Genomic DNA, 16,829 nt, shown 5'->3' with positions numbered 1-16,829 from the left:
CATAAACAAATGTGACCTCTCTAACTGCTCAAATTTAAGTGGATGTAGAGCATTTTTTAATAAAGTAGCATAATAACAACAATTACATTACCAATTGTCTCAATGATTTCCGAAGATTGTGGGATTTGGATACCCTTGTGTTAGCAAAACAAAGATATTGTTTTTGAATCACTTAAGATGAAAATTGTGTCGAGAATTGCATTGAAGGAAAGGTACTTCACAAGTCACAACAGAGAGAAGCGCAACCAATTTCCGATTAAAGTTTGATAAACAACCTAATAACCTCATTAAAGTTTGATAAACAACCCGATAATAACGTGTTATTTAAATGAGTTTCTTTTAAATATAAAAATTTCACCAAAATCTAAAGTAGAATAGATAAGAGAGTTAATGTTTTAAAAGTTTTTCCCTTTAAAATTTGTCCTACATCATCAACTCCACGCTCTTTCAGAACCTTTCCCATAATAAACACTATCGGCAGAAGAAAAAGAGCACCAAGACAAAGCTAGATATTACATTCATAAATTCCCAACAAACAAGCAGCAAAATAGACAGGAAATCTGTCCTCTTCCTTGTTTACGTTTATCCCTCTTCCTTCATAAAATGCCCGAGAAAGGAGAGACAATGAAAACATCATAGGAAACTAGACCATAGTAAATCTGACTGTTTGGACTAGACCTGTCAAAACTCGATTCGGCCCAAAACCCGACTTGCCCGACCCGTTTTTAGGGTTGCAAACCTGTTTTTTTCCTTGGGTCGACCCGTTGGATCAAAGGTAAATTAATTTATTAAAATATTAATATTTATATATTATATTAGAAAAATAGTTAAAAAAAATTTTTTTATTACTTAAAATTACAAATACAACTAAAAAGTCAATTTTATATAATTTCTATAATATTTAATAATAAAATAAGTATTAAAAAAAATTATTTTAATAATTATGTCAATACGATTAATGTAAACGTTGAATACGATTAAAATATTAATTTTAAATATGTTTTACATTATTAAAAAATATTTATTTTATTATTAAAAATTATTAAATGCATAATACACGGTTTTCGGAATTTCAGGGTCTCGGAGCAAAAATGTGTGTAAATCATACAACGGTTTCTTGAATAAGATAAAGCAGCCACACAAATTTTGAGAAACAATAGAGGACATTTGAGGGTGCAAGTACACGATAAACGAGTCTGAGACGAAAATTGGATACTACTTAAAAATAAATTAATACTTCTTATTTACAGTTGAAAATCGAATACGGGTACTCACGAAGTGACCCCGGACACATGGTACAAAACCTAGTAAGGAAAAGAAACATGATCCGGTACGACATCTCAAACGACTCAAATTTAAGTTCATAATTCACGGCTTACGGAATACGGAATTTCAGGGTCTCGGAACAAAATACCTGTAAATCATACGAACGGTTCCTTGGATCAGATAAAACAGTCGCACAAATTTTAAGAAGAAACACATTTCAAGCATCCAACAAGCCTAGATCCCAGTACCATACTACCATACATAAATAACAAACCAATCAATCTTCATTAACTTGTTCATCTTCTTTCTCAAACTTCACCACCTCTTCGGCATTTCCAATAGGAAAGTTTTCATTAAGGAAGTGATTCAGGTCGTCAAATTGGAGCATTGAATACTTTTTTCCATCGTATTTGATTTGAGTTAATTTGGGTGCCAATAAACGTCTGAGTGAGAATGCGAGGAGATTATTACAACTTAAGATTTCCAGAACCTCCAAAGAAGGTAATTGTAGATCGCCATCATGATTTTGGTTTCCTGGGAATAAGCACTCCATCTTGGAGCATCGATACAGATCCACCTCTCTTAATTTGGGTGCTGTTAGAGGCCCGCTTGAAATGGACTTCAAATTACTGCACTCATGAAATGACACCTTTTGCAAAGACGGCAACTCGATTGTATCATCTCGATTGAGCTTGACCAAAAACTGTTGGAGGTCATTGCAATGGCTGACGTCCACGTATTCTAATCTGGGAGCAAAAACTGAGCCTTGCCAAAAGTGTTCCAGCTTATGACAGCGATAGATGTCAAGGGATTCAAGTGATGGAAGAAGTAAGGCAGCTTCGTTATTCGGCATGGAAGAAATGCCTATAAAACATTCCAATTCGGATAAACGTAACTCCTTGAGGCTAGGGAGCTCGATTTGCGAACCAACGTTGATCACAAGTGATTCCATATTGCAACAATCCTCAATTGAAAGAAATTGAAGTTGTTGTAATGAATTAAGGACATCAGCTGAAATCAAATAATTCCACCACTGCAATTTAAACAAAGTGAGGGAAGCAAGACTCTTAAAGAGATGCAGAGGTATGAGATTCAGTGATGGCAATCGTTTCAACTGTAATGTTTTAATCTGCCTGCAAAACGACGTCAAAGCATCATTATTAGCATGGAAGTCCTCTGTTTCAAACAACTCTTTCAATGACCGGATACCGTCAACCTTTAGCTCTTTCAAATTTGGCAGCTGCGAATATATCCATAAACCCTCACTCCTCTCCCATAAATTTAATGATGAAAATATAACATCACCACCCTCGTGATCAGTTAGTGTGACGGAAGAGAGATTCTTCAAGACTATACTTGGGATCTCTAGCGACAGTGCGTAACCGCCTAGCTCCAGTTGTCTTATTGATACCGTTGTCAATGATTGCTCATCCCATAGTCTCTCCACTCCATTATTCACACTTGTCAATTTTAGCTCTTCCAGACATGGAAAATCAATCTACAATTAGAACAATTCCATTAGCTACGGAGTATATGTAAATAATGGTAGACAGAAATATGATTACCTTTTCATTGAACAAGGCTGAAGAATTTTCCACCTTGGCAAACATTTCCATCTTCTGAAGGGATTCCAAAATCAAAGTTTTTAATTTTGGGAACACGAGTTTGGATCGTCCCCCGTAGAAACACTCAAGATTGTCAATTTGTTCTAGCTTCAAGGACTTCAACTGGGGAAATATGATACTCTCTGATTCTTCTGTTTCTTCATGAGATATGACTTCATGCATCTTAGCATAGCTGTATAATTTGCTTATACTTAAGTTTTCAAGTTGTACAAGGTTAGAAAATACGGAAGGTGAGCCGACAATCGACAACTTGTCACAACTGAAAATTTGTATATTCTTCAAATTCTGAAATCCAGGTGTATCAATTTCCTTGCTCCATAATATACCAACATTGTTGCAGTTGGCTATTGCAAACAGTTCCAAGGATGGTAGTCCAATCTGCAACATTTCAAAGATTCATGTTACGCTTTTTGTATCGGTAAAAATCATCCATTTATTGATATGAAATGCTACAGAAATCAAAAGTAACAAAATATAATGAATAATAATCCCCCTGTATACTAAAAGATTAACAAAGTAGAAGTTTTCCCCGCTTAACTTTTGCACCTAAGTTACATTCTACTATATAATATCTAATATTTAACCACTAATTAATTCCATACTATAAATACTACATTCTAATTTGTACACAAATGTAATTTAAATATTTATAGTAACAATCTTTGCCATAACCATAAATAAATGACTAAATAACTTATGCATTAAAAAAAATTGCATACAAACTTTTTATATGTAAAAGCAATCCTCTATTTAATAAAAGAATAGGTGAAATCTCAAAATTTTACAGCTCAAATTACTCTACCTACAAATTATTAGTTATTCTATAGAAATGATGGCACTACTTTATTATTTATCAATATTTTGTCGAGAAATATATCTACTAAAATACTTTGATTACCATATTCTTATGTGTGACATGTTCTACCATAGATATCATAGATTGTAAGACTATGGCTCTGTTTGGCAAAACTGTCTGAAAAAGTAGCCGAAACCTGAAAAGGTAGCTGAAACCTGAAAAGCTAATTGAAACCTGATAAGATAGCTGAAAATTAGGAGTTGATAAGGAAACTGATTATATAAAAATGTGTTTGGCAAACTAGCTAAAAAGGTAGCTAATTTTGGTAAAATGACGTAAAAGGATATGAAAACTATTTAATATTATAGAATAAAGGGGTAAAAAATGGAAAATAAGTCATTTCAGCTACCTGATTTCTCAAATGCTACTTTGGTCAAATAAGTTACCTAAAGTGTCGTGTCAAACGGAGCCTATATATTTTACACACATTATTTTCACTAATTAACCATAAATCCCCATTGATACTAAGAAATTCTCTTAGTTTTCCTTCCAAATACATCTATCTAAATAAAAAAAAGTAAAACTTTCTTTCTTAAAATGAATCATTAAATTTATAACTTTACTCAATTCTCTTTAATTAGTTTTCCATTATAAATAAAACCCTAAAAAATAAATACTCTTATATATACCGCGCATTAGGCGGGATCTATACTAGTATTATTAAGGAGTAAATATTTAATTTCTCACTTATATCAAGTTAAAAAGGAAACAAATAATTTTTAAGAAAAAAACATATCTTCCTATCAAAGAAAGTAGACAATTAATTTGGAGGAGAAAAAGCAAAAAGATGACAATATAAATGGGGTAAGAGGAGTCTGAAACAAAAACATACCTTCTCACCAAAGAAAGGTCGAGGCTCTCGCAAAGCGTCATAGCTATTAGAAAACTCCTTTGGTCCAACCAAGCTTAACAAATTAGAAAGACGGGCGAGTTCCAATGTTTTTAAAAATGGTAGATCAGTAGCTTGTACTTTGTCATCTTCAACGAATATGAACTCGAGCTTTTGACAATCAAACACCTGTATCTCTTTCACGTTACATGGGACAAGAGGTAGTCCATACCGTAACTGCTCCAGAGAATATAGTTTAATAGTTTGTAGGTTAGAAAATGATCCTGGTGAAACATCTCCATTACATACCTTCTGTAAACGGTACATACCCTTAACTTCTAGTGATTGAAGATACGGAAAAGCTATCAAGTTATTCATCGCACGTCCATCAACAATACATTTAACTTGAATGCAGTCATCAAGAAAAAGGGACCTTAGGCTTCTAAACCCCTCTTGCTCCAACTGTGGGACTAAATTTTCAAAATTTTCACATTCCATCAGACATAAATACTCAGCCTTCTTCAACAATACCTTTAAGGATTCACTCCAGAAGTGAATGTGCCCAAGAGATAAGGAATGACAAAAGTTCTCGAAATCCTCTCCAGGAACTCCGTGAAGATAGATTCTGAATTTATCTAAATTTTTGATAGTTTGGCCATCAAATGGCAGTTCTTTCATACCCCAGACTTTTATCTCAAGTGCATTCAAGTAAGGTAGCTTAATATTCTCAATAGCATTTGCTTTCTCATACTCAGATTTCTTTTCGAGAAGAGAGTCCCTCTTATTATCATACATGTGGAGTCCTTCCAAACTAGAGAGTTTATTTAAGACGTTGGTCGGAATAAGTGGTAACTTGCTAGATGTACATTCACTCAAATCTAGTAAACGAAGTTTGCGTAAATTCCCAATTTCATTGGGTATGTTCTCCATAGATGACCCGCGTAAACTAAGAACAAGAAGATTTACCAGCTCACCAACTAGTTGGAAATTTCCCAACTTACAGCCCTCAATGCACAACGTTCTCAACTTTTTTAATTTCCGCATTGACCCTGGTAATTCAGGTTTAAAGTCCATGTTTGAAAGAGCTAAAACTTTTAGATTCGCCATTCCACTGAAGAAGTCATCATCAAAGTCTGGTGATAGGTCACCTTTCAGGATTAGAATTTGAAGTTTACAAACTTCTACCCCACTAAGGCGAGAATAATCATCCTTAGACGTCAATGACATAGCGGTGTATATTTTCAAAGTCTCATCTTCTAGCCAACGAGGAATGCCTTCCACCATGAACTCGTGGTCATCCTCTGCAAGTGAAGGACAAGCAAATGAAATGAACATCTTAAATTAGTTTCTTTTGTGAGTGTTACTCTTTGAAGTGACTTTCAAACCTTTAAATATTTCAACACAAATTTCTATAACTTGTTATATATATAACTCAAAAGTCATTAAAGAGCACACAAAATCCAACATTAATTTTCAAAAACAAAATTCTCTCTAGTTTTGTGAGGGGAAATAGAAAGTTTGACGTTGATTGGCTGGCAGACAAAAGCTATTTGCACAAAGAAGGTATCCTTTCGGTATTCTATACAACATACCTTTTGCGGCATATGAAATTGCAAAGTCCCGCACAATATCATGAATCTTGACATCCCTTTTACCATCACCTCTGAGTAACATTGATGATAGTGTGAGTTCATCAGCCCATTTAGCCGCTTTGTCCATGGCTTCAGAAAGTTTGTTCACATGCTCGAACAAGTTTAACCCTATACCATATCTCAATAGACTTTCAATTGATGCACTCGAGCCAAGAGGAGATAGACAAGCAAGCAAGAAGAATATCCTTTTCCCATTAGGTTGTATAAACTTGTAACTCGTGTTCAAGATTGTGAAGGTATGATGATAATCGTCACTCATTTGACTTGAGATAGGCTTTTCCAAGTCATCTGCAAATTTTAACCAAGTAGACAAATTCCTATCCTTTAGAGAATTCGCTGTTGCTACAATAGCAAGAGGTAAGCCTCCACACTTGCTCAACAATCTCTCAACCACGTGTTTATATTCTCTAGCATCAACTTGATTTCCAGCCCGACTCTTAAAGAGCTCTCTTGCTTCATCTGTACTCACGACAACCATCTCACGTATGTTAACATCTTTTACATTCATGACCCTGCAAACGTCTCTATCTCTGGTTGTTAACAAGAGTTTACAGGTGCGTGGAATTCCAATTTCATCTAAATTCAACTTTTTCCAAACATTATCCAAGATTATAAGAATCTTCTTCTCCTTTTTTACCTCTGATAGTTGGTTATGTAATCTAATAGCCCTTTGAGAAACAGCATGGATATCATGCAAAGAGAGACCAATGGATTCAGCAATGGTGGCTTGAATACGCACAAAGTCGGGTGCATCTGAAATTTCCACCATCACTTTTATGCCAAATGCATCTTTAGCTCTAATGTTGACTTCTTCCACCAATGTAGTTTTTCCTGCTCATAAAATTAAGAAAATATAAAATCAGAACAAACAATTTCAATTCAATCAGCCAACCAATCTCCATCGTCTTCACTCTTCCCAACTCAAATAGCTAAACATAAAACTCATATATATCTTCTACCCAAGTTTCCTTACTAATCACAAGAACATTAGCTATACCATACTTGGCATACTACATTGGACTAAAATCTAATACACTATTTAAACCTTTGTACCAAATTATAGAATTATAGAAATAAGCAAAACAAGCACCCCCATCAGATGTAAACCATAACTGCTATTATAATCTATAGTTGTTTTTGAGAATATGTTCTTTCCATTTTCTTACGAATTTCAACTTGGACAGCTGTTTTAGTAGCCATTAGGCAGATTTTTTTCCAAAATGGGGCGCAAACACTAACTATTTAACGAAATAGGTTGAGTACTTGAGTTTGAAAGTATTTACCCAAAATGGGTCCACGTCCTCACCGAAGCTAGGTTCGGTTTCAAGTCGCTCCCCCGCTCAGCGACTATAGCCAGGGTGACAGTTTAGAAGATCACATACCTCACAACGATTTCAGCTAAAGATGCCTTCCCCCAGAGCGACTTAATGGGCAAGCTTAATTTCGCAGATTTTCCACCCTCCCTCTCAGACTAAATGCGCTCAGGAGGGAGCGATTTGGGTCTGCTTACAAATTCCAGAATTTGCAACATTATACAAACCTACACACGATCATCCTCCATAATCTGCAATACATTCTTCTTATCTCCCTCCATTTGCCAAGTAAAAATCATCATCAATGAAGATTGAACAAGACACTAATAATACCTTGGATTTCAATGGAGATTGAACAAGAAAGACCCAAATAGTTGTTTGATATTGCCTAGAAACTAATAATTTGAGTTTTAATTGAAATAACTGATTGATTTGAGGGGGGTTTTCAATTTGTTTTTTTTGTTTAATTGGGGATGAACAAAATGGGGGAGAAAGGGGTGTTTTTGTTTTGATTAGAACAGCCCAGCAAGTCGCTGTCCGGCAGAGCGACTTTACTTCTTCCCACAGTTTCGCCAAACCCGATTCTACGTGGATCCATTTTCGGCAAATACTTTCAAACTAGACCTATTTCGTTAATTAGTTTGTTAAAGAACCCCATTTTGGAAAAAAATTCTTCCAGGCGCATAGTGTAGTTACAAATTTCTATTTTTCGAACAACATTAGAACGTCCACGTCATCTTTGCTTATACTTGTACAATATATTGTAAAATCTTAAAAGATGTAATAAAATCTTTTACAACATCTTATTAATTTTTTTATACAAGTATAATATTATTATATTAATTTAACTAAAACATACTCCTTCTGTCCCGGTAATTTGTTTACCTATTCATTTGTGACGGGCATATCCATCGGGTCAAGTATTACACATGTGGGTAGATAAGACAAAATAGAGATAGGAAGTAACAATCTGTTTTGTCTTACTCACAAGCTTATGACGGATTTGCCCGTCGCAAGGAAGGCTTGCCGTAGTTTTTTTAGGTAAAAAATCTCATCTTTTCTGGACATAGCCTATAAAACTCACCAAAATACCAACTTTTAACCAAAATAATTGTCATTATTTCAACAAATATCGATGACGAAATATTTATATTTTTTATCCAAGATAATGTTGGTAGAAAAAAAGGAACATTGAAGGCTGGTACTTTCCAAAAAAAGAAGGGGAAAAAAAGGCAAGAAATACCTATCCCGCCCATGCCAAACAGGCCAACGGAATCAACTTGGTCATCTTTCAGCTTCTCCAATATTTCGTGAAGGAGTTGATTCCTCGACTCCAAACCCTCATTGAACTGTGATGGAATAGGATTGAATTCTTGTGGCCTTTTAGACAAAGTAACCACATCTCCCGAACATTTATCAATTAAATCATTTTCTATATGTTTCACCATAGATTCAGCAGCCTTGCTAGTTCGATAGCGGCCATGGTAGTTACAAAAAAGCGAGAGTGGAGCGCAACAACCGTCCATTTCATTCTTTGATCCGCGACCCCTAATCAAAAGGCCATCAATGACTTGCAAACCTAATTTGAACTCCGCTGCATGAGGTACAGCCTTCTTAAAATCTTTATCATCCATTAAATTGACAAGAGGTGTAACCAGATTGGCTAAAGGTGTAAACAAGTTCTTAATGGCATCTTTTACCAGATTCTCACTCACACCCATCTCAGGTATCTTAACTAGAAGAGGTTCTAGAGCACTGGATTCGCCATCCTCGCGATTTGGCCAAAGTTCCTCATCACTTGAATATCGAGCTTCTCTGACAATCTCCTCTATCTCTTTGTCGCCTTTTGTAAGGTTATATAAGTCACTACTCTTTAACGTTCCTATGGCTATTGCTGCCATCTTCCTGTCCTCCTTCATAAGCTTCTTAAACTCATCAATAGTATCCTTCATTACTTCCACTACAACTTCAGCCACCTGCTTATAATCATCTTCCAAAATCTTCTTCATCTCTTCCTCGGCATTGTCCACGTCTTCTTTGAGCTTTTTCATCACTTTGAGCACCAATTGCTGCATCTCACTCTCCTCTCTTATACGCTTCTTGAGGTACTTATTTCCCATCATTTTCACCACACATTTCGCCGTCTCAATGTCCTTATACATAAGACCTTTCAACTCTTCATCCTCCGTCAAAATCCTGGCATCATTAAGCCAACTAGCAGCTTCCCTTGTAATAACTTTCAGGTCATCACTCTCCTGCTTCACCTTCTTTTTGATGTCGCCCTTCTTATTACACACTTTATCAAGACTCGTATGAAGTTTACCTAGATTACGATTGCAACTTCCAATGTAACCAAAATACTCTTTAAGAGCGTCATACACAAATGATTTAGAAGCCTTCAACACTGTTAAAACAATTCCGCATACCATCACTACCGGGACTTTTGAAGCGTCTTCTCCTAGGAAACCAACAAATCGACGAACAAATTAGACATTGATAATAATATACGTTAATAATTGATGCAACCCGCTAGGTTACTCTAATATTCAACTTTTTTAGTGGTGCATCATCAACCATGGTCGACGCAATACTCTTGCATATATGAAAGAACATTTAGACATTTAAGTATAGAGTTTTAGGCCAAGAACATGTATTTTTGCCTTTCTGAACACATTATTAGTTCTCATTAACTCTACTAATTGACATACCATAAACCTTTAATCTTGAACTTAGTACTTTAAATCCCTACATGATTAAATCCCGACATAACTGTGCATTTGGCTTGTTTTAATTTAGTCACCTACTCTCTCTGTATTTTTGTATTAAGGATTTCGTATTTCGATGTGAACCTTAGTTTAATTTTCATAAAAATATATTTGTCTAAAAGTTATAAAAAAAAACTCCACTATTAAAAAATGTCGTACATGAAATATATATATTTTTTTTCAGTTATAATAATAAAATTTTAAAACAGGCGGCGGGAAGCGCGGAATACTACCTAGTATGAGTATATTTTTCATAATAGTTACCCACGTATTTTGAGACATATTGAAAAGAGAAGCGAGTGTCTCGAGTGAGAATGACTATGATAATAAAAAACCATCTCACAATAACTTATTGTAAAACCACAGCAGTGCATAAAAAATGAGACTTTTTTTTGGGTCTTTCATACTTCTTTCTTACGACATTTTTTTTAATGGCAATTTGTCTCTCTTAAGAGATACATATCACTGTACTTAGATAGATGCGACAATTTTTTTGCTAGTCCTAGTCATATTCCTGATAAGCATTCTGATTTTGTCTCATCTTTCATACTTGACCCGTTTTTAAGTTTAAGACGGGCATTAGCAAGAATTTGTGTTTAACCACTAGCCATTATTTTTATAATATTAGAAGCTACTATGTATTTTATTCTGTTTAACCGCTAACCAGTAATTAGCCCGTATGCTGCCATCAATAGTAGGCACATACAATTTATACCTCGTTTTATATCTTTTTGTACCTACTTTAAGAATAGTCCCACAGTAATTGATTGTGAGATGATCTCACCAAAGAGTTACTCATACATTAATAAGCAGAATATATAGGGAGTGATATGAAGGTAAATACTTTGTGTAACTTAGTTGTAAAAGAAATTGGAGTTAAGCAAGCATTGTTGTGAGGCCTGAGTGCCTGACCCAATATAAATAGGGATCTCAATGGGTTAGTGCTTAGTGACTTACTGACTTGAGGTTTGACCCATTGTTGTGAGAAGATGGGAAGCAAAGAGAGGATGAGGTCGTTGATTGAGATTGTCATTAAGGGGCATGATTGAGACTAGGTGTGTTTGGATTTGGGATTTGGAGGGAAAAGAAAGTAGGGAATTTAAAATCCCTTATTTTGATAGCAAATAAGTCTGGAGGGAAATGAAGGCGGAGAGATCTGGAGGGATCTATTTTCCCTCTTTCAGGACTAATCAAAATCTCTCCATAATAGGCAAAATTTGGAGAGAAATTGTATCCAAATACCCACACCCCATTCCTCCCTCCCCTTCCTTTCTCTTCCTTTCCCTTCCCTCTTTTCCCCTCCCCTCCCTTTCCCTCCACTTTTGCTATCCAAACACACCCTTGGGGGATTTGGAGGGAAAAGAAAGGGAGGGAGAGAAAGGGATTTAAAATCTCTTGTTTGGATAGCAAATGAAGATGGAGAGAAATGGAGGAGAGATTTGGAGGGATTCAATTCCCCTCCTCCAAGCCTAATCAAAATCTCTCCACAATAGGCAAAATTTGGAGGGGAATTGTATCCAAACACCCACACCCCATTCCCCCTCCCCTTCCCTTCTCTTCCTTTCCCTTCCCTCCTTCCCCCTCCCTTCCCTAAAGGGGTCATTGAACTACTGAAGTGAGCTAGATTAGATGACGGTGGAGTTAATATGAGGGATAATACGGTTATTGTAGATTTCATCACAATTAGTAGAGTTTAAGGTACCAGTACTAAACAACAACAACAACATTACCCAAGTGCCTCAATGGCTCCCGCAAATTGCGGGGTAAGGGGGGGTCGGATGTACGCAGCCTTACCCTTGTGTTAGAAATACAAAGAGGCTGTTTCCGAATGACCCAAGAAAAAAAAAAAAAAAAAAAAGATAATACGGAGTAATGACTTGAGAAATTACGGAGTAAAAAACAAATGTACCTACCATTTGATCCTTAGAACTTGTTTGGATATAAAAGATAGACGGAAAGGAAAGGGAGGGGCCATCTAATAAATGAAGCTTTTCTTTCAACACAAATTCTCCCTCTCACAAAATGCAAATGGATAGTGGAAGTGGGGGAAATGGATACCCTCACTTGCCCTTCCACTTGCATTTTGTGAGAGAACCACTATCGTCTTCAATGAGATGTTCTTCCAATTAGTAAAATTATTATTCTCCGTCAAATTTCTTCATTCTCGTTTTGCTAACCAAATAAAAGAAATTATTTCCTTTCAAATCTCCACCCCCTTTGTTCCAAATTTCTCTATCCAAATAAAGGGGTAATGCAAACAGCCCGGAACAAGAATTGGAAAACATAAAAGGAACATGAATTGAAAAACAAAGAAGAAAATAATAAGAGATGAAAGACTAATAACGACATAAGAATTACTCCGTAAAATTTAAGAAGGAAATAAGAATAGCAGATGGAGATGGTGAAGAGCAAAAGAGGAGATTGTCTTTAGAACTTACCTTGGGAAAGGTTGAAGAACATAAGCAATTGGTTTCTCAAGTTCTTGCAACTGTATAGTACACAAGTTGGGCATTACGCTCTACTTATTATATAGGGTTATTTAATGAGAATAATCCATCATATACCCCCTTCTTCTCATTTTAATCCGTCCTACATTTTAACCCATATTAATATGCAGCTAGTCTTGTTTGTGACGGGCTAAATCTCTTACAAAAAGGATAGGGGACAAGGTGGGGCACCCCATGTGCTTCTCACTCACCTCTCAATGAGCGAAAACGGTATCCGTCAAGTCTTCAATATGAGCTATGCATTCATTTATCTTTCAATGCACCAGGTAACCGACTACTTATTTGTCGGATAATACTCTAAAAAAAAAACCCTAACTTCCGATTAAAATGAAGAATCACAAGAAAAGAGGTGTATTAATGGTGAATGGAAATTGGGAGTTTTTGGAAGAAGGAGATGAAAGATGTTTTAATTCGGGTGATTCCGTATGATTCTATCGAGTCTTCTCCTTTTCTCTCAAAAACCTTCAACAACAACAATGGCGTCCTCAATTTCAAAAACCCTAACTTCCGATCAACATGAAGAATCGTATAGTTGATTGAACAAAAGGAAGGAGGAAAGAATGATGAACATGTTACTGATTATCGAGGAAATATTGAAGGAGATTGAGTCTGATTTGTGGTTGTATTATCAAACTTCTTGGTGGAAATTTATTTGATACCGAGTGATTGATTAAGAGATTTAAGGAAGTATGATTTTCTGGGTTTTTATTTTTAATTTGGGGAAAAGTTGAAGATTAGAAAGAAGAAGATGAATTAGCTTAGCACAAATTCTCATTATAGACGGATACTATCCGTCTATACGTATAGACGGATATCATTTTCCCTCACAAAATACCCATTTGCCATAAAGTGGAAAGCACGTGGGGGTGCCCCACCTTGTCCCCCCTACCCATTTTATTAGATTTCTTTACCCGTCTGTTCACCCCACCGACATATTGAATTAAACCTTACCTATTGTAATAGGTAAAAATTAGGCTACCAAACTCCTATTTTTACATTTTTATGACAAAAATGCCCCTAAGTTTTTATTCTCATATAACGAATAAGATGGTGGATTTTGGGTGGAGGATTATGTAGTTTACCATGGAGTCCTTGGATGGTAGAAAGGTGGGTAGAGTTGTAAATTGTAATAGAGGTCGATAAACATATGAGAAATAAAAAAATGAGGGGCATTTTTGTCATAAAAATGCAAAAATATAGGTTAGGGAGCAATTTTTAAATTTATGCAATATTTTGGGTGTAATTTTTAAACTTTTTTTTAAAAGGGAGTAAATTTTAAAGAGCATATTTTAAAAGGGAGTTTTTGATAATTTACTCTTTAATAAAGGGTTTTTTGTCAAAAACTACCCTATATTTAGAGGTATTTGTAAAAATACTACCTTACATTATTTTTTATGTTTTCTACTACCTTTGTTTTCTTTATTCTTGGTCAATAACTACATACGCTAAGAATCTAGACAAATTTGGTCAGTTTTCCAGCTTAAACCTCTCTCCCTTGACTCTTTTATGTTTTAATCTTGCTTAGGCACGATTTTGGGAAGTCGTAATATACTTACGCTTAACTTAAGTAGATGTTCGTAATTATTACTGAATTGTGAAAACATAAATTTTGCTTATGTAAAGTTAAATTGTGGGTTGGACGCAATTGGTCTTTGTTGTTTGATGTTATCAAAGTCATGTGGGATAGGTTAATGTCGCTTAATCAATCAAATCTCGGCATAGTTTCAGCACAGGTAGTTTTTGACCAAAAACAGAGAAAACAAAGGTAGTCTAAAGTAAGAAAAATAACATAAGATAATATTTTTATAAATACCCCTAAATATAAGTTAGTTTGTCACAAATTAGTAATATTTCATAATACCTCCACCTAGTATTACTTTATTAATACACCTAATGTTACATAATATGACGACACTTAGATCTCTATTTAAAAATTTCCGGCCAAGAACACAGGTTCTTTTACGGGATAGTTGTATTTTAATTCTCCGATATGCATCTGCATCTAACCACGACGCAATAGTATAAACTGAACTAAGAAAGAAAAACGAATAGCAAGAAAAATGAAATACGAATTGGAAAATTTAAAAGAAAATAAGAATCGCGGTTGATGAAAAAACAAACGAGAAAAATATTTAATTACGCATATGTACGAGTAAAATTTAGAACTTACGTTAGGATTAGGAATGGTTGAAGAAACAAAGAAGATTGAACAAAAGCAACTGGTTCCTCAAATTGTAGCAATTGTTGTATAGTTGTCCACTTTTAGGCGTATGGTTTATTTATACGGACATGATCCCAATCTAAGCTACAATATTAATTAATTAATTACTCAAGTTGCAGTCAACATTTTATATTAATTTTCACAACAGCCAACTACTCTACCTCCTGCGGAGTCCTGCCCACCTCTCTGACATTTACTTAAACCACTAAATCTCATTGAAGACGGGCTTGTAAGAGATACCGTTTCTTCTCACAAAATACTTCCTCCATTCAACTCCACTTTGCAACTTTGGTTTTTACACGGATATTAAGGAGCGGATTAAAAAAAGTATTAAAAGTACATGAGGAAAGAGAAAGAAGAGGTTAAAAATATTAAAAAAAACATAAAGGTGGGGTTTTATGGTGGGTTAGTGTGGGGTTTGGGTGGCATTTTTTGTAAATAAAGATTTTCAATAAGGATAGAATTGTCATTTTTTTAGCCAAATAAGGAAATCTGTAAAGTGGAGTTGAATAGACGGAAATGAAATACATGTAAAGTGGAGTTGAATGGAGGGAGTACCCATTAAGAGGTGAGTGAGAAGCACATGGGGGTGCCCCATCTTATCCCATCTCCTTTTTTGTGAGAGGTCACAAGCTTATAATGAGATTAGCCCGTCACAAACAAGACTAGTTGTACTTAAACGGCATCATACTTGTTGGTCGAATCACCAATTCACCACTAGTCACCACCCTTTTTTGAAAAATTATTCGTGTCCTTTAGGAAGACGTTACTCCTTATACCTAAGTCTTTATACTTCATTCTATTCTATAATATCTTTTACATTTCTAAAATGACAAATTCACTAAGATCTTTCACCTTACTTATTAGTCTATGGGGTGTTAGATAACATCAAAACGGACACGTGACACGGCATCCCATGAAATTTAGGACACGGGACACGCTATTTAAATTTAATAAAATATATACTTTTTGGTTATAAATAACGTATAAATAACATATGATCTTATTTTTGTAATGTATTTGATATTAAATGTAAATAAATGAAGGTAAAATTTAACATTGACTATAACTAATTCTCATTTCGCACTTAAACTCATTTTCTAATCAATCTCTTTTGACATTTTATTCCTCTTCTAAACTATAACATGTTTAGGCGTGTGTCCAACGAGTGTCGGGTGTCCGGGTGTCCGATACGGCGTCAGACCAGGACGGCTAATTAGGAGGAGTGTCCGTACTACCTAGATGGGGTGTTTGGTAAACGGCATATTGACCGATTTTTAGCATATTCAAAGGTTTTAACATGTTTGACCAATCAATATGCTAATTTTAGTGTTTGGTAAACAACATATTGAAACAGCATATTTAGGGTCAATATGTTGTTTTACAATATGCTGCTTATCCCAGTATATTGGTTAGTATATTGTAAAATAGGAAATTTTATTCCATTTTACAAAGAAAATTAACATTCTACTAATCGTAATCTGTCAATTATCAAACACTCAAATTAATTCTGCTAGTTATATTACGCTAGTCAAACCTTGAATCTGTCTTTATATTCTGCTTTTGCAATCTGCTTATGCTTAAATTAATCTGTTATTTACCAAACAAGGCCTATAATTTGTAATTCTTATGACTTGTGACCCCACATTTTCTCTCTTGCTTTCCATTTCCTTCATTTTTCACCACAAATCTCATTCCTCTTAAAAACTACTAAAAAAATAATGTGGAACATCATAGTGATTAGTGAATAAGGGAGTAATATTCTATTTGGTGCATTGTCTTTAGGTGTAAGGAT

The 16,829-nt window shown here is 35.0% G+C and overlaps 1 protein-coding gene across 3 annotated transcripts; it reads right to left on the bottom strand.

Annotated features, from left to right (window-relative positions):
* Positions 1–1,199: 1,199 nt before the first annotated feature.
* Positions 1,200–15,096, bottom strand: LOC141593044 (disease resistance protein At4g27190-like). 3 transcript variants are annotated; one of them, XM_074413990.1, is made up of 6 exons: positions 14,984–15,096; positions 8,785–9,999; positions 6,169–7,059; positions 4,580–5,877; positions 2,832–3,269; positions 1,200–2,764 (listed from the first exon to the last, which is right to left on the bottom strand). In XM_074413990.1, the coding sequence occupies exons 2-6, from the start codon at positions 9,968–9,970 to the stop codon at positions 1,544–1,546; spliced, it is 5,034 nt and encodes a 1,677-aa protein (XP_074270091.1). In that variant the 5' UTR covers positions 9,971–9,999; positions 14,984–15,096; the 3' UTR covers positions 1,200–1,543. The 3 variants fall into 3 exon arrangements, with proteins under 3 accessions (XP_074270091.1, XP_074270090.1, XP_074270092.1); XM_074413989.1 differs by lacking the exon at positions 14,984–15,096 and adding an exon at positions 12,745–13,587; XM_074413991.1 differs by lacking the exon at positions 14,984–15,096 and adding an exon at positions 12,745–13,587 and having other exon boundaries at positions 2,657–2,742.
* Positions 15,097–16,829: the final 1,733 nt, after the last annotated feature.

Source organism: Silene latifolia, chromosome 7, assembly GCF_048544455.1.
Source record: "Silene latifolia isolate original U9 population chromosome 7, ASM4854445v1, whole genome shotgun sequence".
NCBI lineage: Eukaryota > Viridiplantae > Streptophyta > Magnoliopsida > Caryophyllales > Caryophyllaceae > Silene > Silene latifolia.
Note: the sequence above shows the minus strand (reverse complement) of the source record. Positions and strands in the feature narration are given on the sequence as shown.